Raw genomic sequence first — 22667 nt, forward strand, 5'->3', positions numbered from 1 at the left:
TATTCATGAAATAAATATAGAGTAGGCACATTTGCTATTTAACGCAACAGTTTTGGTGAAAAGAAATCTAGGTTAGAGTGTGATGGAAGCGCATTGGGCTTTAGATTTTTGTTTGGTACATGAAAAGTTAAGCAAAAGAAGAACATTTTGTGTGCACTGTCATTTGGTGGAAACAAACTGGTGGGGAAAATGAACATATTTTTTAATATTCACAAGTCTGTCGCCAATTGGATGGAAATCTAGCTACACAGATTGTTGGTTTGTGAGCTGCTGTTCTTCAGAACTGGGCATGTAAGGAGATATTCACTCATGCTTTTGCTTGTCTCAGATATTACATACATCTTTTTGTGTGTTATGTTTATGTTGAATGAAAATAATTCCAGAAGAAATTAAACAGTAACCATTAAGTGACTTTAGCCTAATTTCAGCAGTGCCAGTTCATTAACATAAAAACACTCACTCTGCTCATCTCATGCCAGAATGTAATTACTACACACATTTCTCACTCTCACAGAGACTAATAGCATTTGGACAGGCTCCCATTCACTAGTGATGGGTGGGGGGGATTGATAGTTACATACCACAATATTATTTTGGACGATATTATACTGAAAAAAATATAAACGCAACATGTAAAGTGAGCTGAAATAAAATATCTCTGAAATTTTCCATATGCACAAAACGTGTATTTCTCTCAAATTTTCTGCAGAAATTTGTTTACATTCTTGTTAGTGAGCATTTCTCCTTTGCCAAGATAATCCATCCACCTGACAGGTGTGGCATATCAAGAAGCTGATTAAACAGCATGATCATTACACAGGTGCACCTTGTGTTTGGGACAATAAAAGGCCACTCTAAAATATGCAGTTTTGTCAAACAACATATTACCACAGATGTCTGAAGTTTTGAGGGAGCATGCAATTGGCATGCTGACTGGAGGAATGTCTACCAGAGCTCTTGCCAGCTAATTTAATTTTAATTTCTCTGCCACAATCCGCCTCCAACATCGTTTTAGAGAATTTGGCAGTACGTCCAACCGGCCTCACAACCACAGACCACGTGTAACCTCTCCAGCCCAGGACCTCCACATCTCGCTTGTTCACCTGCGGGATCATCTGAGACCAGCCACACGGACAGCTGATGTATCTGTGGGTTTGCACAACTAAGCCTGTGTCGGTCATGACAGCCGGTGATTTTCAAGCAATTAACTGTCGGTCTCACAGTAATTGACTGTTAATTAACATAAAGACATTTAGCATCTCCTGGCTTCCGCACACAGCCTACAAGCCACTGATGCAGACCTGTGGAACATCTACATTTTAAAAAGTCTAATAAATCCATATAATATAGCCTACACCTTCACAATAAATCATTCATTTATTTTAGACGGGTCTAAAGAAGCATGATATGAAGAAAATGTAGTCTATTTCAGCAGAAGAGAATTGTGTACTCTGAGTTGTCCTAATGTTAGGTCCTGATCTGGCTATGCCAAATGGCTGTGGGCTACACTATTTAATTTAGCAGACAAGATTTGCTTAGAATTATTTTATAGTATAAAGAATACAATTGAACAAAGTGGAAATAAAACTATTTGAGAGTGCGCACATTCTGTGTTGAGCGGTTAATAAAGAAATATGTACTCCTATATGCTTAATTTAGAGTTATTAATGTAACTTTTGTTGTTCTACAAATGTTGGGCTATATGTTTTGATATTTAATACAATTTGACAAGCACTTGATAATGCCTCAAATTTCACGGCGCAATCCCCTTTTGTGGCCGTAATGCACCTTGGTCTGCGATGTGGCCTTCTCCCTGAGTGCTGTGCGCTCCGAGCATCTCTCACTCACATGGCTCCCCATCACGTGATCGGGCCTTTCATACAGGCTACAAGTGAAGACGGACACATCGTGGATGCAACTGAGCGGGTCCTTATCCAATTCCGAGGTGCATATTGAAGATATTGGAAGGACTGTCCACATTTCACTTTTCTTCAGCCAACAAAATGAGTAGGCTTAACGAATAGCAAAAGCACTAGCCTATGTCAACCTGCTATCCCCCATAGTGCAAAAGTTGACCAATTCTGTGCAAAAAATAACTATTCCAAACATAGTCTGGGACAGTTGTGGAATGCAATAGATCCCAAATGAATACACCTTTTTTTACGCAATATGGCTGACGCAACAGATCAGAATGTTTAGCTTAAAATATTAATTAACTATTAAGCTATTTATTCCATAAGCGCAGCAATGCACACATGGTAGTAGGCTATAGGCGCAAATGTTCCATTTAGCGGGAAAAGACCATTATCATAAGTGACCGCAAATGCGATTATGCATGTAATGCTTTTATTATAAAGATGCATTTTTATGGAGAAAATGATCTTCCCCAAACTTGAAACTCACACGCTGCTTATGTATGCCAGTTAGGCTCCACACACCTTGTAAAGCGGATTAATGTGCTTCATTTTAATAAGTTATTTGGCCACTTTAGTTGTCATACAAACCTTATCTCAACATATAGGCCTATGGGCTAGGGTGCATGAGTTGTGCGACTGATTTGAAAAAGTCGCCAAAAAAGGAATTGTTTCTTGCCTTGTGCTGGGCATCATTCACAAGTGAAAGGCTAATATTGTTACCCATCAGACTATTCTTGATTTAATCTTGTTTTTACATATTATTTAGAATATGTGTGAAATTTGTTTTGATTTAGAATGGATCATTATGCACTTGTCTCGAAACAGGGGCAGCGGAAAAAATACATGTCATCTATGCACTTAAATAGCGAATGGAGGACACCTTTCCGTGGTTCATTTTCATGCCAGCCAGGTAGGCTATACTCCTGTTGTAAATATAAGCGATGTGCTAAATATTAGGAAAGTTGAGAAATAAATATAGTAGGCCTGGCCTATGATGGGATCCTCTTCTTTTGAATATCGACCATCACTTCTCGCGCAGTTGCATAGCCTATGGAAATGTTGCGCAACATGAGCTCATGGGCTCTCATGAAGTGTTTGGTTAGATTTTTGATTACGTTTGTATTGTCAGAGTGATTTAGAGGGACAATAGAGTGCTTGAGTACCAGGCAGTTAGCAAGATTGGTAGGCTACTAATGACCATCACTTGGAGAAGCCTAATTACCGTGACTAAACGGTCACTTGGAATTGAACTGCCTTCATGACTCATGACCGCCGGTGTTGCGATAATACGGGATACCGCAATAGCCCTATGCACGACCAAAGAATTTCTACGCAAACGGTCAGAAACCGTCTCAGGGAAGCTCACCTGCGTGCTCGTCATCTTCACCAGGCTCTTGACCAGACTGCAGTTCGGTGTTGTAACTGACTTCAGTGGGGAAATGCTCACCTTTTGATGGCCACTGGCACGTTGGAGAATTGTACCGGGCAGACGGCGTGTATGGAGTTGTGTGGGCTAACATAACTCAATAAAATCATAGTATGGAATCCTAATATGTATAGAATCGCAATACACATCGCGTCAGCACCTAAGTATCAGGATGATATGATCAGGCCCCTCTCCATCTTGTCAGCTAGCTCTGTTACTCCACAGTGGCGGGTGTTTGTATGCTGAGCACTCTCCCGCCCTCTCGTTTATCATTGTTGTAGGTGTTATTGGCAGTGTTAGCCAGCTGCACGCACAGCACCATGGGAACAGGGTGAGCGACGATGGCAAGGCAAAGGGCTCATCTACTCAAGCTTTGGGAGTGTCTCTCTTTGGTGTGTGTGTAGGGAGGGTGGGTGGAGGTCACTAAAGTATCTTGTGTGGGTTTACATTATGAGGGGGAAGGAGGGGTTGTTGCTGTACAGGAACAGCTGAGCTCCCTCTCTCGCTCTCGCTCATGTGTGACAGACAGATAGATAGGCAGGCAAGCTGTCAGAGGAGCACCTGCGAATCTTAATCACCCCGTCGCCATCATTTACGCCTTGACACGACACCAAGCCCCCTCCACACTGCCCCATCCCTCTCTCCACTGCCCCCTCCACCAGCACGGCCACCCCTCCATCAGACTCCCACTGACTGCCTGTCATACCTCTGCTCTCTGCTCTGCCTCCAGCTAACGCAGCAGCGTATGAGAGCCTACCTACATATTAATCTCTGTTACAGGACTGAGACTGCTGCTATAGCCCAGCGTATATCTATTTTACAGAGGGCTCCTTTTCATTGGATTTGTTCACTCTTTCTTCCACCAAGGCTTTCTCTTTAGTGTCTCCCTGCTCCTTTAGTTACCAGGCTAGTAGGACAGGAGTGGATGTGGAAGACAATGTGATTTGGTGCAGAGCTAAATCACATTTGTGTTGAGGAATGGGTGAGTTAACGTGTGGTGTGCGTCACCGACGTGGAAGGAGAGAGAGAGAGAGGCAGGCAGGCAGGCAGACAGACATGGGCTCCCATTTAGCCAAGTGATCATCCGAGTGGCGATGTTGAGAAAAGCTGCTGCTCGCTTGACTGAATATGTATGATGACAAATGGCTCCGAAAGCTAGCACCCTCACCCTGTTCTGCTGTGTATAAAAGGGGTTTGCGATTTGAGAGGTGCGATCCAGATTGAGTAGGAGTTGTCTTTAACCGACCCGCTTGTTTTCCTCTCCCGACCTTCCCCCATTGACTCTTTCTTTCTTTCATTCTCCTGCTCCCTGATTTGAGTGCAGAGCAGCTCTCTGCCTCTCTCCCTTTGTGTGTCTTTTGTGTGTATTGTTCAGTGTGTAAACCTTGGTAGTACATAGAGCAGTGTGTGAAGTGAAGAATGACTGAAGCGTAGTAGTGTTGCAGGGTGTGTGTGTGTGTGTGTGTGTGTGTGTGTGTGTGTGTGTGTGCGCGTGTTTGGGGATAGAGCTGAGAGTTCGGGGCCACTGGTCTCCTTACGAGCGAGCCCTCTGCTGTTCATCCACTCAGACAATCACTCATCTGGGGGAGATTAAAACGCTGCACCCTGGGAAACATGTCCTTTTTCCCCCCCATCTCTCTTCTTTCCCCTCCCTTACTCTGTCTCTAACCCTCTGCTCTTTTATTGTCACGCTCGCTCGCTCTCTCTCTCTCATTCCCTCTCCCTCCCTGGGCTAGAGAGAGAAAGGCTAGGCAGGCAGGCGGGCTTTGATATTCTGCTCACATACCTGTGCTGGAGTCACATGGTAGTGCCCGAGTCCTCCTGCCTGTTTTTCTAATATGGCTTTTTCCCCTCCTCACCTCCGTCGCAGCATTCAGTTTGGGCTGTTGTTTTTTTCCCCTCTTGCTGCCTGCTGTCGCTCCGGTCCTCCGTTCTCACGACGCACCGCTGGTGTGCCATGTATGTTTATGTCGGCAGCATGCCGCGGAGCCAGAGAGTGCTAGCGGGCAGCAGTGGCGGCAGCGCTAGTCCTGGTGTTAGCAGCGGCGGTCTGTGTCTGTCCCTGCCTGAGCTCAGCTACTGTCTGTGTTTCCCCTGTACAGTGCTGCTCCAGCATGGAGCCGACCCCAACATTCGCAACACCGACGGCAAGAGTGCCCTGGACCTTGCCGACTCATCTGCCAAGGCTGTGCTCACTGGTAAGTGATGAGCGATTATTATGTATTAACATTTTTTTTACCTCTTCCTCCCGCTTTCTTTCTCTCAGGTTACCTCTATCACTCTGTCTCTCTACCTCCACTGCACTTTTTCGCTCTACCTCTCTCGTGCTCTCTACCTCTACCACTCTATTTCTCTTTGTATCTGCCACTCTTTCTCTTTGTGTCTACATACCTTCACCTCTAGCAGTCTCTCTACCCCTCTCTCTCTCTACCACTCTCTCTTTTCCTACGTACCTGACCTCTTGCGCCTCACCTCTACTTCCATCTCTCCTCTCTCTCTCCCAGAGATAAGTTGTCGAACTGCGACTGATCCTCCACTTGTATCCACACTACTCTATCCTTCATCCTCTTCTATGGTCTTATCTGTTGATTTTGTGTGTGAGTTGGTTGTGATTCTCTCTCTCCTTTAAGCAGTCAGACAAATCCATAATTAGGCTGTTGTGTTTCTGTTCTTTCACGCTCTCTCTGTTCACGCGGTTTCATCATATTCCCTGGCTGGTAGATAAATTAAAGAGCGATACAGAGCGGAGAACTGTCCTAAAAGGCTTTCCCACCCACCTTGTAAACATAAATCACAGAGAGGATGTTATTTGTCTGGAATATTTGTATGTGATGCAAACGTGAACTGATTTTGATAACAGTATTCAACAACAACAACATTCACATGATAAGAGAGCAGACAGGACTATTACACACTCAGAAAGTCTTTAGTACATTGGAGTGTAACGCGCAAGAAGCGCAACCCACTGTTTACTGTTGCCTATTTGTCCTCTGTTGCTGAATATGACCGTGACAAAAACTTCAGCTTATTGATTGCTGTGTGTAGACCGCCCTATTAAGCCGTGTGTGTGTGTGTGTTTAGATTTCTTGGAGATGAATGTATAATGATGCCAATACACCATCTTAATTATACCACCTGCTAGGACTTTTGTTTTGAGATACTGTCAGTGAACTGATGTGATCCAGGTAGAAAATGCCCGTCACTGTCACACTAAAACTCTGGCCTTGTAGTATCATGACCCAGCTATCAACAATCACCAGATGACTTTCATGGTTTGAGAAAGAGCAGCCGAGAGGACTGTACTGTCTGTATAAATAGTGTAGCAGCGAGAGAGGAGAACTCCTCCAGTCACTGGAGTACTCCAGATAATTGTTACATATCGACTTTTCTTATCTCTCTCTGCACTTTGCGCCAGCACTCTGTCCGACCCTCATGCTGCTCATGGCCCCGACTCTCTCTCCCAGAGCAAAGCTAACAGTGTTCACACACGCACATACTAGGGAAGGGGTTTTTAAACAATTTTACTATTCAAATAGTATCATGAATTTTTGCCCTAAGTCCGGATATTCGAAATACACGATTTTCTTTATTAAACGTAGTTTGTTTTGTTACATTTATTTATTTAAACCTGATCACTGCTGCGTGAGGGAGAGAGGCTGGTACTCTATTGCTGCAGCTGTAAAGGGGCTTGGAGCGAGCAGACGGAGGGAGTGTCACTGTAGCCACGGCAACTCAGCTACAGCCAAGACAAGCTAACTTGTAGCAGCCACAATGTTATTTATCATCACATATAACAGTGCCTGTCTTGACTGAAGTAGCCTAGAGAGAGGCTGGACAATAGAACGAGTTAAAATTTACCCAAGTCAAAAAAAACAGCAAAAGAACATTGGCTAAGCTGGAACACAAGCGCGAGCCCATAGCAAATGAATGGAATCGAACGTTCGGAGCCTGTTTTGACTGGATTGATGCTTAGAATTCCATTTCGCCTAAAATGCACAGAAAAATGTATCCCTTTTTTATTTTACCACTACAATCTGTTCGTCGGACAAAACTGGAAAACAATTACTTGTGTAGAAAGTAAACATCTGCACCTCGATGGTGTCAACTATGCTTATGTCTGTGTAATGAAAGTAGGGGGAAAAATGTAAACTTCTGACTATTTCTAGTCTAGTGATCGATGACAAAAGAGCTCGCTGCCCAGACATACATAATTACAAAGAGGAGGTTCTCCTGATTGAAATGGTGCCCAACTTGAAAAAATCTAAATATACGCATGGTGAGATATTTAGCGAAATAGACCGGCAAGCCTCTCCATAGGAAAACAATGGGGGGAGCTCAGCGTTCCAAGGCCAAACATTTTGGGGCTAGCATTTGATGACAACCAAGCTCACTGCCCAGATTTACATAATTAGAAAGAGGAGATTCGCATGATTTTAAAATGACGTCCGACTAGAAAAAAATCTAAATAAACACATTGCAAGATATTTGGCGAAATAGACAGACATTACTATATTTCCCCTATAGGAATCAATAGGACGACCTCAGAGTTCCATGAGTATTTTTTTGTTTGCATTTGAACTTTTAACAACGTGAGCAGGTCTCATTGCCAACAATAGCAAACCATTGTGACGTAAAACAATAAGCTGGGAATAGAACGTTCGGAAGGCGAGTTGGTGCCACGATGCTCAATAGAACTAATAGGAGCTGGCAGGGTGAAAAATGACCTAAAAGAAGGCCTGTTTTTTCGTGATTACTTCAAAACGATGACAAGCAGCTTGGAAATATGGTCATATTATGAAACTGGGCTCCACGGCGGATGCGATGAACTAGCTTTTATCAGAAAAAGCATTGTTTAAAATGTCATCTGTCCAGCTAGCTGTAGCTAGCTAGGATAATTGAGGCTACCTCCCCAACCCCATTCAGATAAAACAACAATCTACCTTTTGGTTGCTCGTTGTGGCCTACTACTTCTCAATTCGCTAACATTTTAATTCTGTAACTTTATTCCATCTTGCATTGCGTTAGTGAACTCTCACTCCACTTGCTACACATTGAGCCTCTTTGCCACTTTGATTGGCCAACAAAAACAAGCTACACGTGTTAAAATAGGCATTTGTTTTCTCACAAAAATGTATATTCACACAAGTATTCAAATACTAATGTTCATTTGGGTATTAGAATAAACGCCACACACTTCTTTTTCTATCCTCGTGGATTTTTCCTTGTTTTACTATCCTTGTGGTGACTTTTGGGGATTTCAGGTCCCCACGAGGACAGAAGAACAAGACGCACACACACACAGTTTCTCTCTCTGAGATAGAGAAACTATAGGACTGTTATCTTGAAAATGGAGATTCCATTGACACTTAGTTTTATCTCCTCGCCTGGCACAATCTTCTTGTAATATAGAGCTCAGTTCTAATGTCACGAGTGGAGACGAGACCGACAACATTTTGAGGAGTCCGTCTTTTTAGCTCTGCAATATTTTTGCCAGATTGGATCGATATGGATGTTCTTTATGCAGACCATCAAAAACTCTTTCATTGGCACTTCAATGAAACAAGGGGAGAATAGAACAGAGGCACTGCATGTGGGTCGAATGTCTTTTTTTTTATTCAGCACTTAGCTTAGACATTGGAATACGTTTATAATAATGTAGAAACCAAGGACACGTCGCACAAAAATTATACTTGATTGAATTAGATTGTCAAATCATTCGCTGAAATCTATTTTCAGGGCTCTTATGAGGCTTTTCCCAGTCATAGCAGGATAATGTTGTGCTTTCTCAGTTGGCCTACCTAAAAGGTGTGGACGGTGTATTGTGCTGACTGTGTTACATAAACAATCCCCCTCAAGGTTAGTCTTGAACAGAGGACTAAGCAGAGGCTCAATGATCCTGGTGTCGCTGTGGCTGTCGCTGTGTCGCTGTGGCTATACATCCTCTGGGTGTTGGCTTATACAGTAGTAACAGGACTGATGTCTCGAGGAAAAACCCCAAGCCTTTGGCTGTGAAAAGGCACAAAGCGACAAACCATAACCATCTCACCGTAAGAACAGTGTTAGAGGCCATGGGCTAGGTTTTGTTCCAAACTACCCCATGGACAAGAGCACAGTGTAATCATGCGGTATCTGGTTTGTTCTACCAGTTATCTATGTCTGTGATATGAGGTAAATTACATGCAATCTATATAGATCTGTCATATGAAATAAGCTAGATGTACTGTGTATACACAGCAATAACAGCCAATATAATGCTATTTACTTATGATTGACTATTGCGATCTCGGAACCGTCAAAGACTGACGTTCGTATACCATCCTAGAGTAAACTGACTTCTCTCATCCACAGGACTGTACATCATACTCTACTCTGGTCTAACTTGTTTTACATTGACATGTTGTTTTCTAGAGGGCACCAGATGAGAAATGGTATCTTCTTTTAAAGATGCCACACCTGGGAGTCCACACCGTACTTCAAAACACTGTGGCACGGTGTGTTACTGTTAGTCCCTGTCCGTAGTGTACTCCTAGTTGCAGGCTGCATTTGGGATGGATTTAGAGCTGTTATTCAGTTCTTCTACCTCAGAGCGAACAGCGACTACACTGTTTGATTAAAGATTATATTGACCTATAAACTACCCGGGTGACGGGGAACAAATATCCTGTAGCGATGACAAATTTAGATCTACGTCGTTCCAGCAAAGCTTGAAGTGTTGCCACGGTTCCTGAGCGGAGAATATATCCCTACATGTAATCCGTAACTAACTGCCATGAAAATGCATTTTCAAATCCCGGCTAAAAGTAATTTAGTGTTACGGACGACACCCGGGGTTAGTCTTTTGTTGGATCCTCAAAGCTTGCATTAAAGAAATCTCCTTATAACACAGCTTGATACATGCTGCTCCACGTCGTCCTCCACACACAGATTAATCGCTGTTGAATTATTGACTTTTTCCAGATGACTTGAAATTAAATTCGCTGTACTCTGGGTATGAAAAGAATTATGTAATGTTGTTTCACACATCTCATCTTGTGATGGAAAAATGCAAGGCATGTTCAGAGGCCCCAGTATGATGAGTAGGATGTTCTTTCGGCCCCGGGGAGTGGGGGGAAGATGGTCCCCAATATGATGGGAGACCTCTCCAACAGAACACAATGACATGCCGATAAGAAGATGGAGGAACATTTATGCAGATTGTACATGGTGCTTATTTGGATGTCATTTTGGCTGTATTGACTTTGCAACTCTGCAAATGAAAGACACAGATCGAGCTGGATTGAGTGGTCTGTGCGTGACTTGATTCTGAAGTTTAGCCCCAGTAGCACCTGTAGCTCTACCCCCTATGCGAGGTAGATTTAAATAGGAGTGCCAGAACCTGAGCAAGATGAGTAAGATGCTGTGTGGGTGCTCCCTTTCTCTTCTCCCTCTACTGCAGCCAGGACCCCTACCTGCTACTGATGAAGTGTCTGCCCCAGTGCCCCCAGCTCTCAGCTGCCCTGGCCCCACTCCACCACACCCCACCGCCGTACTTAGAATCACAGGGAGTGAGAAGGGCGCTGAGAGCAGTGGAGAGAGGCTGGCTAAATGGGACAGTGATAGAGTGAGGGCGTGTAGAGACCAGCTGCTCTTGAGGCTACACAGAGACAATAGGTTCACGGAGTGTTAAAGGTCCATTGAATCAGTTAATATCTCCATATTAAATTATTTCTAGATAAAAATTAAGTATCTGATTGTTTTCTATTAAAATGGTCAAAAATAAACAACTTTTTAGCAACTTCTCAAGCAAGAATGTTGCTACGACTGTCTGGGAGTGGGGAGGGGAAAACTGAAAATTAGATGTTATTGGCAGGGAGGTTTGGAACTCTTTCTTATTGGTCTACTAACTCATTTACCACATGGTGATGTCACCATGGAAGGCCAAAACAGCATCACAACAAAACAGGCGGAAATTTCAGCCAGTCTTTTTAAAAACCTCATACATGATCATTTTCACAATTTTACAGTATTATTCCAACCTCATAGCGTGGAAATATGTGTTCGTATATGTTCAGTGCATTAGGAAAGTATTCAGACTTCCCTTTTTTACAGCCGTGTTCTAAAATGGATAAAATAAACATGTTCCTCATCAATCTAAACTAGAGGTCGGCCGATTAATCGGAATGGCCGATTTAATTAGGGCCGATTTCAAGTTTTCATACCAATCGGTATTTTTGGCCACCGATTTATTTAACTTAAAAAAAAAATGTAATTATTTAATATTTTATCGTTCAAACTTTTCATTTTTCCCCCCAATCTGTTCTATTTTTATACATATATTTATTTTTTATAATATTTTTTAACTAGGCAAGTCAGTTAAGAACACATTCTTATTTTCAATGACGGCCTAGGAACGGTGGGTTAACTGCCTTGTTCAAGGGCAGAACGACAGATTTTTACCTTGTCAGCTTGGGGATTCAATCTTGCAACCTTACGGTTAACTTGTCCAACGCTCTAACCACCTGCTTTACATTGCACTCCATGAGGAGCCTGCCTGTTACGCGAATGCAGTAAGAAGCCAAGTTAAGTTGCTAGCTAGCATTAAACTTATCTTATAAAAAACAATCAATCAATCATAATCACTAGTTAAACTAGTAACATCATCAACCATGTGTAGTTATCTAGCCTGTCCTGCGTTGCATATAATCGATGCGGTGCGCATTCGCAAAAAAGGACTGTCGTTGCTCCAACGTGTACCTAACCATAAACGTCAATACACAAGTATTTATTTTTAAACGTGCATGTTTAGTTAATATTGCCTGCTAACATGAATTTCTTTTAACTAGGGAAAATGTGTCACCTCTGCAACAGAGTCAGGGTATATGCAGCAGTTTGGGCCGCCTGGCTCGTTGCGAGCTGTGTGAATACTATTTCTTCCTAACAAAGACAGCCAACTTCGCCAAACGGGGGATGATTTAACAAAAGCGCATTTGCGAAAAAAGCACAATCGTTGCATGACTGTAACCATAAACATCAATGCCTTTCTTAAAATCAATACACAGAAGTATATATTTTTAAACCTGCATATTTGGCTAAAAGAAATCCAGGTTAGCAGGCAATATTAACCAGGTGAAATTGTGTCAGTTCTCTTGCGTTCATTGCACGCAGAGTCAGGGTATATGCAACAGTTTGGGCCGCCTGGTTCGTTGTGAACTAATTTGCCAGAATTTTACGTAACTATTGCACAACCTTCAATGTTATGTAATGTAACAGGAATATTTAGACTTAGTGATGCCACCCGTTAGATAAAATACGGAACGGTTCGGTATTTCACTGAAAAAATAAACGTTTTGTTTTCGAGATGATAGTTTCCGGATTCGACCATATTAATGCCCTAAGGCTCGTATTTCTGTGTTTATTATATTATAATTAAGTCTATGATTTGATATTTGATAGAGCAGTCTGACTGAGTGGTGGTAGGCACTAGCAGGCTCGTAAGCATTCATTCAAACAGCACTTTCGTGCGTTTTGCCAGCAGCCCTTCGCAATTCTTCAAGCATTGCGCTGTTTATGACTTCAAGCCTATCAACTCCCAAGATTAGGCTGGTGTAACCGATGTGAAATGGCTAGCTAGTTAGCCTGGTGCGCGCTATTAACGTTTCAAATGTCACTCACTCTGAGACTTGGAGTAGTTGTTCCCCTTGCTCTGCATGGGTAACACTGCTTCGAGCGTGGCTGTTGTCAATGTGTTCCTGGTTCGAGCCCAGGTAGGAGCGACGAGAGGGACGGAAGCTATACTGTTACACTTGAATACTAAAGTGCCTATAAGAACATCCAATAGTCAAAGGTATATGAAATACAAATCGTATAGAGAGAAATAGTCCTATAATTCCTATAATAACTACAACCTAAAACTTCTTACCTGGGAATATTGAAGACTCATGTTAAAAGGAACCACCAGCTTTCATATGTTCTCATGTTCTGAGCAAGGAACTTAAACGTTAGCTTTTTTACATGGCACATATTGCACTTTTACTTTCTTCTCCAACACTTTGTTTTTGCATTATTTAAACCAAATTGAACATGTTTCATTATTTATTTGAGGCTAAATTGATAGTATTTATGTATTATATGAAGTTAAAATAAGTGTTCATTCAGTATTGTTGTAATTGTCATTATTACAAATAAAAAAAACGTCCGGTTTAATCGGTATCGGGGTTTTTGGTCCTCCAATAATCGGTATCGGCAGTGAAAAATCATAGTCGGTCGACCTCTAATCTAAACACAATAACCCATAATGACAAAGCGAGAAAAGGATTTTAGAAATGTTTGCATAGATATATATATAGATCTATCTATATCTATATCTGAAATACCTTATTTACATAGAAATTTAGACCCTTTGCAATGAGACTCAAAATTGACCTCCGGTGCATCCTGTTTCCATTGATCGTCCTTGATCAGTGGTGGAAAAAGTACCCAATTGTCATACTTGAGTAAAAGTATAGATAAATTATTAGAAAATTACTCAAGTAAAAGTGAAAGTCACCCAGTAAAATACTACTTGAGTAAAATTGTAAAAGTATTTGATTTTAAATATACTTAAGTATCAAAAGTAAATGTAATTGCTCAAATATACTTAAGAATTGAAAGTAAAAGTATACATTTCAAATTCCCTATATTAAACAAACCGGATGGAACCATTTTCTTCTTTTTTTATTTATTTATGGATAGCCAGGGGCACACTCAGACATCATTTACAAGTGTTTGTGTTTTGTCAGTCCGCCAGATCAGAGGCCGTAGGGATGACCAGGATGTTCTCTTGTTTAGTTTGTGAATTGGATAATTTTCCTGTCCTGCTAAGCATTCAAAATGTAACGAGTCCTTTTGGTTGTCAGGGAAAATGAAGTAAAAAGTACATTATTTTCTTTAGGAATGTAGTGAAGTAAAAGTTGTCATTTTTTTTTAAAAGTTAAGTACAGATACCCCAAAAACGACTTAAGTATTTTTACTTAAGTACTTTACACCACTGCTTGAGATGATTTGACAACTTGATTGGAGTCCACCTGTGGTAAATTCAATTGATTGGACATTATTTGGAAAGGGACACACCTGTCTGTATAAGGTCCCACAGTTGACAGTGCATGTCAGAGCAAAAACCAAGCCATGAGGTCGAAGGAATTGTTCGTAGAGCTCCGGCACAGGATTGTCGAGGCACAGATCTGGGGAAGGGTACCAAAAAATGTCTGCAGCATTGAAGGTCCCCAAAACAGTGGCCTCCATTCTTAAATGGAAGATGTTTGGAACCACCAATACTCTTCCTAGAGCTGGCCACCCGGCCTAACTGAGCAATCGGGGGAGAAGGGCCTTGGTCAGGGAGGTGACCAAGAACCCAGTTGCCTCTCTGACAGAGCTCCAGAGTTCCTCCGTGGAGATGGGAGAACCTTCCAGAAGGACAGCCATCTCTGCAGCACTCCACCAATCAGATCTTTATCATAGTGTGGCCAGACAGAAGCCAGTCCCCAGTAAAAGGTACATGAGAGCCCGCTTGGAGTTTGCCAAAAGGCACCTAAAGGACTCTCAGACCATGAGAACCAAGATTCTCTGGTCTGATGAAAGCAAGATTGAACTCTGGCCTGAATGCCAAGCGTCATGTCTGGAGGAAACCTGGCACCATCCCTACGGTGAAGCATGGTGGTGGCAGCATCATGCTGTGGGCATGTTTTTCAGCAGCGGGGACTGGGAGACTAGTCAGGATTGAACAAATATGAACGGCGCAAAGTACAGGGAGATCCTCGATGAAAACCTGCTCCAGAGCTCTCAGGACCTCAGACTGGGATGAAGGTTCACCTTCCAACAGGACAACGCAGGACTGGCTTCGGGAGAAGTCTCTGAATGTCTTTGAGTGGTTCAGCCAGAGCCTGGACTTGAACCCAATCTAACATCTCTGGAGAGACCTTAAAATAGCGGTGCAGCAACGCTCCCCTTCCAACCTGACAGAGCTTGAGAGGATCTGCATAGAAGAATGGGAGAAACTCCCCAAATACAGGTGTGGCAAGCTTGTAGCGTCATACCCAAGAAGACTCGATGCTGCAATCGCTGCCAAAGGTTCTTCAACAAAGTACTGAGTAAAGCGTCTGAATACTTATGTAAATCTGATATTTCTGTTTTTTATTTTTGTAAATTTGCAAACATTTCTAAAAACCTCTTTCTGCTTTGTCATTATGGGGTATTGTGTGTAGATTGATGGGGGGGAAACAATTTAATAGATTTTAGAATAAGGCTGTACTGTAACAAAATTTGGAAAAGTCAAGGGGTCTGAATACTTTCCGAAGGCTCTGTATATACTCTACACTCCTCTGTAAACTGTCAATCTCTGTGTACCCGACGCAAGACCCACTGGTTGATGCTTATTTATAAAACCCTCTTAGGCCTCACTCCCCCCTGAGATACCTCCTCATCCTCCACATACACCCGTTCTGCCAGTCACATTCTGTTAAAGGTCCCCAAAGCACACACATCCCTGGGTCGCTCCTCTTTTCAGTTCGCTGCAGCTAGTGGACTGGAACGAGCCACAAAAACACTCAAACTGGACAGTTTATCTCCATCTCTTCATTCAAAGACTCAATCATGGACACTCTTACTGACAGTTGTGGCTGCTTCTTGTGATGTATTATTGTCTCTCCCTCTTGCCTTTGCTGTTGTCTGTGCCCAATAATATTTGTACCATGTTTTGTGCTGCTGCCATGTTGTGCTGCTGCCATGCTGTGTTGTCTTAGACACCACATCACTACATAAAGAGAGATCTATCTTGTCGTGATGTGTGCTTTTCATTTTTTTATTATCCCAGCCCCCATCACCGCAGGAGGCCTTTTGGTAGGCCGTCATTGTAAATTACAATTTGTTCTGAACTGATTTGCCTAATTAAATAAAGGTTAAATATAAAAATTATTTTTATATATATATATACAGTGAGGGGGGGGGAAAGTATTTGATCCCCTGCTGATTTTGTACATTTGCCCACTGACAAAGAAATGATCAATCTATAATTTTAATGGTAGGTTTATTTGAACAGTGAGAGACAGAATAACAACAAAAAATCCAGAAAAACGCATGTAAAAAATGTTAGAAATTGATTTGCATTTTAATGAGGGAAATAACCATATATATACACACACAGTGCTGTGAAAGAGTGCTGTGCCCCCTTCCTGATTTCTTATTTTTAATTTTTTGGCACATTTGTCACACTTAAATGTTTCAGATCATCAAACTAATTTTAATATTACACAAAGATAACCCAAGTAAACACACAATGCAGTTAAGTGATAATTTTATTTATAAAGGGGAAAAAACTATCCGAACCTTCATGTGACAAAATAATTGTCCCCTCTTGTTAAATCATGAATTTACTGTGGTTAATCACATTTTTTGTTCAAATTCAGTTCAAATTCACTAGCCACACCCAGGCCTGATTACTGCCGAACCTGTTGAATCAAGAAATCACTTAAATAGAACCTGTCTGACAAAGTGAAGTAGGCCAAAAGATCTCAAAAAGCAAGACATCATGCCACGATCCAAAGAAATTCAGGAACAGATGAGAAACAAAGTAATTGACATCTATCACTCTGGAAAGGGTTACAAAGCCATTTCTAAAGCTTTGGGACTCCAGCGAACCACGGTGAGAGCCATTTTCCACAAATGGAGAAAATTTGGAATAGTGGTGAACCTTCCCAGGAGTGGCCGGCCTACCAAAATTACCCCAAGAGCGCAGCGACGACTTATCCAAGAGGTCACAAAAGAACCCACAACAACATCTAAAGAACTGCAGGCCTCACTTGCCTCAGTTAAGGTCAGTGTTCATGACTCAACCATAAGAAAGAGACTGGGCAAAAATGGCATCCATGGCAGTTCCAGGGCAAAAATGGCATCCATGGCAGTTCCAAGGCGAAAACCACTGCTGATCAAAAATATCAAAGGCTCGTCTCACTTTTAGCAAAAAACAACCTTGATGATTCCCAAGACTTTTGGGAAAATATTCTGTGGACTGATGAGACAAAAGTTTAACTTTTTGGAAGGTGTGCGTCCCGTTACATTTGGCGTAAAAGTAACACAGCATTTCAGAAAGAGAACATCATACCAACAGTCAAATATGGTGGTAGTAGTGCGATGGTCTGGGGCTGCTTTGCTGGTTCAGGACCTGGACGACTTGCTGTGATTGATGGAACCATGAATTCTGCTCTCTACAAAAAAATCCTGAAGGAGAATGTCCGGCCATCAGTTCGTGACCTCAAGCTGAAGCGCACTTGGATTCTGCAGCAGGACAATGATCCAAAACACACCAGCAAATCCACCTCTGAATGGCTTAAAAAAAACAAAATGAAGGTTTTGGAGTGGCCTAGTCAAAGTCCGGACTTGAATCCGATTGAGATGCCGTGGCCTGACCTTAAAAAGGCGGTTCATGCTCAAACCCTCCAATGTGGCTGAATTAAAACAATTCTGCAAAGAAGAGTGGGCCAAAATTCCTCCACAGTGATGTGAAAGACTCATTGCCATTTATCGCAAACACTTGATTGCAGTTGTTGCTGCTGAGGGTGGCACAACCAGTTATTAGGTTTAGGGGGCAATTACTTTTTCACACAGGGCCATGAAGGTTCGGATAGCTTTTTTCCCTTAATAAAATCATAACCCAAGTAAACACAAAATGCAGTTAAGTTATCTTTGTGTAATATTTAAACATTTTTGATCTAAAATATTTGTGTGATGTGCAAAAAAATAAATCAGGAAGGGGGCAAATACTTTTTCACAGCTGTGTGTGTGTATATATATATATATATATATATATATATATACACTGGCAAGGAAAAGCATGTTAACCCTTTGGAATTACCTGGATTTCTGCATAAATTGATCCTAAAAATTAATCTGACCATCTAAGTGTGCTTAAACTAATAACACACAAGTAATTGTATTTTTCTTTTCTATATTGAATACATCGTTTAAACATTCACAGTGTAGGAAAAAGTATGTTAACCCCTAGGCTAATGACTTCTCAATGAGATGAGATGTTGGTTAGAGTTGCCCTGTCGTATACGAAGCACTCACAAAATTTGAGTTTGCTATTCGCAAAAAGCATTGCCTGATGTGAACCATGCCTCGAACAAAAGAGATCTCAGAAGACCTAAGATTAAGAGTTGTTGACTTGAATAAAGCTATAAAGGGTTGCAAAAGTATCTCTAAAAGCCTTGATTGTTTATCAGTCCACGGTAAGACAAATTGTCTAGAAATTGAGAAAGTTCAGCACTGTTGCTACTCTCTAGGAGTGGCTGTCCTGCAAAGATAATTGCACAGAATGCTCAATGAGGTAAAGAAGAATCCTAGAGTATCATCTAAAGACTTACAGAAATGTCTGGAACATGCTTGTATCTCTGACGAGTCTACGATACGTAAAACACTAAACAAGAATGGTGTTCATGGGAGGACACCACAAAAGAAGTCATCACTGTCCAAAAAAACATTGTTGCGCGTCTGAAGTTTGCAAAAGTGCACCTCGATGTTCCACAGTGCTACTGGCAAAATATTCTGTGGACAGCTGAAACTACAGTTGAGTTGTTTGGAAGAAACACATAACACTGTGTGGAGAGAAAAAAGGCACAGCACACCAACATCAAAACCTAATCCCAACTGTAAAGTATGGTGGAGGGAGCATCATGGTTTGGGGCTGCCTCGGCCTGGACAGCTTGCTATCATTGACGGAAAAATGAATTCCTCAGTTTATCAAGACATTTTGCAGGAGAATGTTAGGCTTTCTGTCCGCCAATTGAAGCTCAACAGAAGTTGGGTTATGCAACAGGACAACGACCCAAAACACAGGAGTAAATCTTCAACAGAAGAAAATATGCCTTCTGGAGTGGCCCAGTCAGTCCTGACCTCAACCCGATTGAGATGCAGTGGCATGACCTCGAGCGGTTCACACTAGACTTCACAAGAATATTGCTGAACTGAGACCGTTTTGTGAAGAGGAATGGTCCAACATTCCTCCTGACCGTTGTGCAGGTCTGATCCGCAACTACAGAAAATGTTTGGTTGAGGTTGCTTCAATAGAAGGGTCAACCAGTTATTAAATCCAAGGGTTCACATACTTTTTCCCACCATGCACTGGGAATGTTTACACTGTGTTCATTAAAGACATAAACTTATTGTTTGTGTTATTATTTTAAGCAGACTGTTTCTTGTTGTGACTTAGATGAAGATCAGATCAAATTGTATGGCCAATTTTAAGCAGAAATCTAGGTAATTCCAAAGGGAACTTTCAAGTGGACCTTTTCCAAGAGTTTTAGTTCTTATTATTATGACAGCCTGTGAATGTGATTGTGACAGGTTTTTACGTAGCCAGGGGACGCCATTGACACAAGCCAGCCCGGAGCTTGTACCACAAAAATGACTTTGCTGTTAGTGGAAAATGAAATGTCAAGGTCGCTGGGAAATCTCAATGAACATGCGTGCATCGGAGATCCGGAAAGTTTCAACCTTTTCCCAGCCCTTAGAGCGTATCCGTGTGTCTTCTCTCATGGTGGCAACTGAGGGATTCCTCAATTACAGCCCTCCTAGACAATGAATATTTAGTTAGCTATCACCCAGATTATCCATGTAGGATATTATTTTAATTAGCCTAGGTCTACTTATTAACGCTCTGGCTTCATGATCTACGTCTCTATACCACAGCAGTCTAATGATACTTAGGATCTCAGTTGAGAAAACCTTCCCTCTAAGAAAGCGTCACTATTTCTGTCATTGAGTAGAGTAATTGCTAGCCAAAGCTTTAGATTGTTATGATAGCCAGAAAAATGTTCTTCCCTTGGGTGTTTTTTGTTCTGAAGGACGGAGGTCCCTGGTTTGACTGAGACTGCAGTACAGGAAGCGGCTAAGTGCAAGGCTCTTCTTCATTTATGAATAATCCTCCTCTACGTACTCTGAGAGGAAGGAAGACTTTCAGGTCGTTATCCTGTGTCCTTGTGTCCATGGGATGCCTTGGCATCTTCTCATCAATTAGAAGCCAGTTTAATGATCCTGACTTGAGGCAGTGCTAGGTATTGAAAGTGGGGATTTATCTCTCCTTCTCTGTTCCTCTTTTTCTCTGGCCCCCTTCTCACCATCTGACCGCAAGGAGACTTTCATTTCCTCCATGTAATTTTTTTTGTTTGTTGTTAAATGGCCATAGGCCTCATTTAACACTTAATTGCTTAAAAAGTTGTATCTCTGAATGTCCTTCTATAGCCATCTCTAGTCCTATGTACAGGAAGCTTATGCCCCAGCAGGAAGCTATGCACCAGCCAGAACCTCTCCCCTCTCCAGACTAGGTGCACCAGTGAGGAGGGATTCACACATGGGCCTAGTATTAGCGTAGAAATCTTTTTTTCCTTTTGCTTGAGTTATAGGTCTTGAAGAGTTAACATTGAGAATGCAAATCCCTTTTAAGACTTTTTGCAAATGACTGCTCGCCTGTCATTTTATTCCAAAGCTCCAAGCTCCATTACTATTGAAAGAAGTATATTCCATTATTACTTCCTCTTTGCTTAGCTTAAATACCAGGATAAGTGAAATGGCTTGCGTGATGTGATTATTCGTTTTTGTGGGTCCATATAAGCTGGATGTATTTAAGCTAGCTATTGTTAATTTTCCTGCCTTTTGTCCCCAAATAAACGTGTGAATGTGGTAATTTCTTCTACGTAATTAAAAGGAAAAATAAGTTAAGAATGATCAATAGTATAATAGCACATAACAATATAATGGCATCATGTAAGGCAGTTGAATGCAGCATGTTTAACTCGATCCGAAAAGTGCACTGCAACCATTGCACGACTGACAGTGAGTGTGTGAGGGAAGGAGGCTCAATGTAGATGAGGGAGTATGATTTCTTCTATAAGTTAATGTTGAACGACTGGAATTAGTTTCTACCTCCCATGTGTTGCCCCAGGTAATTATGTAGCCATGCACACATTTTGGATAGATGTGCATAACTTTACAATAAATTAAAGCTGCAGTATGTAACCTTTTGGGCGCCCCGACCAAATTGACATAGAAATGTGAGTTAAACACAGTGTATAAAACATAATGAACACCTTCCTAATTTTGAATTGCACCCCGCTTTTTCCCTCAGAACAGCCTCCATTCACCGACGGTATGGACTCTACAAGGTGTCATGTGTTCCACAGGGATGTTGGCCAATGTTGACTCCAATGCTTCCCACAGCTGTCAAGTTGGAATTTCAGCAACCAGGAAATGGCGGCGCGCTTTTCACATATTGCACCTTTTTTTAATATTAGAAATGTGTTATTGCGCTTCTTCTATTGAGATTCTCTCAATCTTCATACTCCTGTTCTCTTAGGGTCCCCCCCCCTCCATCCCTCTGTCCTCTCTCTCCTCCCCCTCTCCATAGGGAGGAAGAATGGTTCAATATCAGTTCACAGTTCACACACTCTTGGCCAGGGAACACACCTTTTTAGTCTTTGTCTGAGGGGACAGAGGCTGCTGTCAGACTATTCTACCTGCTGACAGGAGGCACGGAGAGCTGGAGGATTAATTACGTCAAAGTGTTAGCGCCTGAGCGCTGGCTGGGCTGGCTGGCACTCTAATCACGAGGAAATTCTGGTCCGCCAGCCGTTGTGTGCCATTGATTTAGTTCTCTCTGGGTTTTATTGACTTTAAGGAGTTCATATGAATTATCTTAAATCCATGTGAATTCACAATGCAGATGGCTTACATGTATAATTTATGCTGCTGCTCTTGCTTTTCACTCAATATGTATGTGAATGGTGTGTGTATGGACGTTTATGTGAATCGGAAAGGTTTGTATAACAGTAGTTAAATAGAATGAGCTATGACTAGAATACAGTATCTAAAGTAAAACAATATTAAAGTGAACGGTGTTGACTGACTCGTACATTATAATAAGTGTGCTATTGGCACAGTGGGCGATTTAATTGTGAAATGAAAAATGGACCTCATCAACAATGCCCAGCAGCAGTTTCTAGGCTTGGTGGTGAATGGAAAATGTATCTTATCCATAGTGAGAAACCAAGTTTTGCATCTGTGGTAGGATCAGATCACAACATGCAGAGCAGCACATCAGACCAGACAGGTCCGGCTGCTCATTAACAATCAGGGAGACATGCTGCCAAAGTTGGGAGGTATTATGCAACCCAGATCTAGAGAGATGGCAGGCAGGCCTGTCTGATGGTGAGCTAAACAGATGTGGGGCTGTTTAGTCAGTGGCGAACCGTGACTATAGGACCTAGGGCTTCAGAGGGACCAAAAATCTTCCAATACGTTGTCTCAAACAAACCAAAAAT

At 41.9% G+C, this 22667-nt stretch overlaps 1 protein-coding gene across 4 annotated transcripts in view; it reads left to right on the forward strand.

Annotated features, from left to right (window-relative positions):
* Positions 1–22667, forward strand: part of LOC106563476 (poly [ADP-ribose] polymerase tankyrase-2) — a 119344-nt gene that overhangs the window by 11054 nt on the left and 85623 nt on the right. For all 4 annotated transcript variants that reach the window (XM_014129093.2, XM_014129102.2, XM_014129113.2 and 1 more), the window contains exon 3: positions 5445–5540. In XM_014129093.2, the coding sequence (XP_013984568.2) occupies positions 5445–5540 (96 nt within the window). The remainder of the gene's footprint in view (positions 1–5444; positions 5541–22667) is intronic.

Source organism: Salmo salar, chromosome ssa01, assembly GCF_905237065.1.
Source record: "Salmo salar chromosome ssa01, Ssal_v3.1, whole genome shotgun sequence".
NCBI lineage: Eukaryota > Metazoa > Chordata > Actinopteri > Salmoniformes > Salmonidae > Salmo > Salmo salar.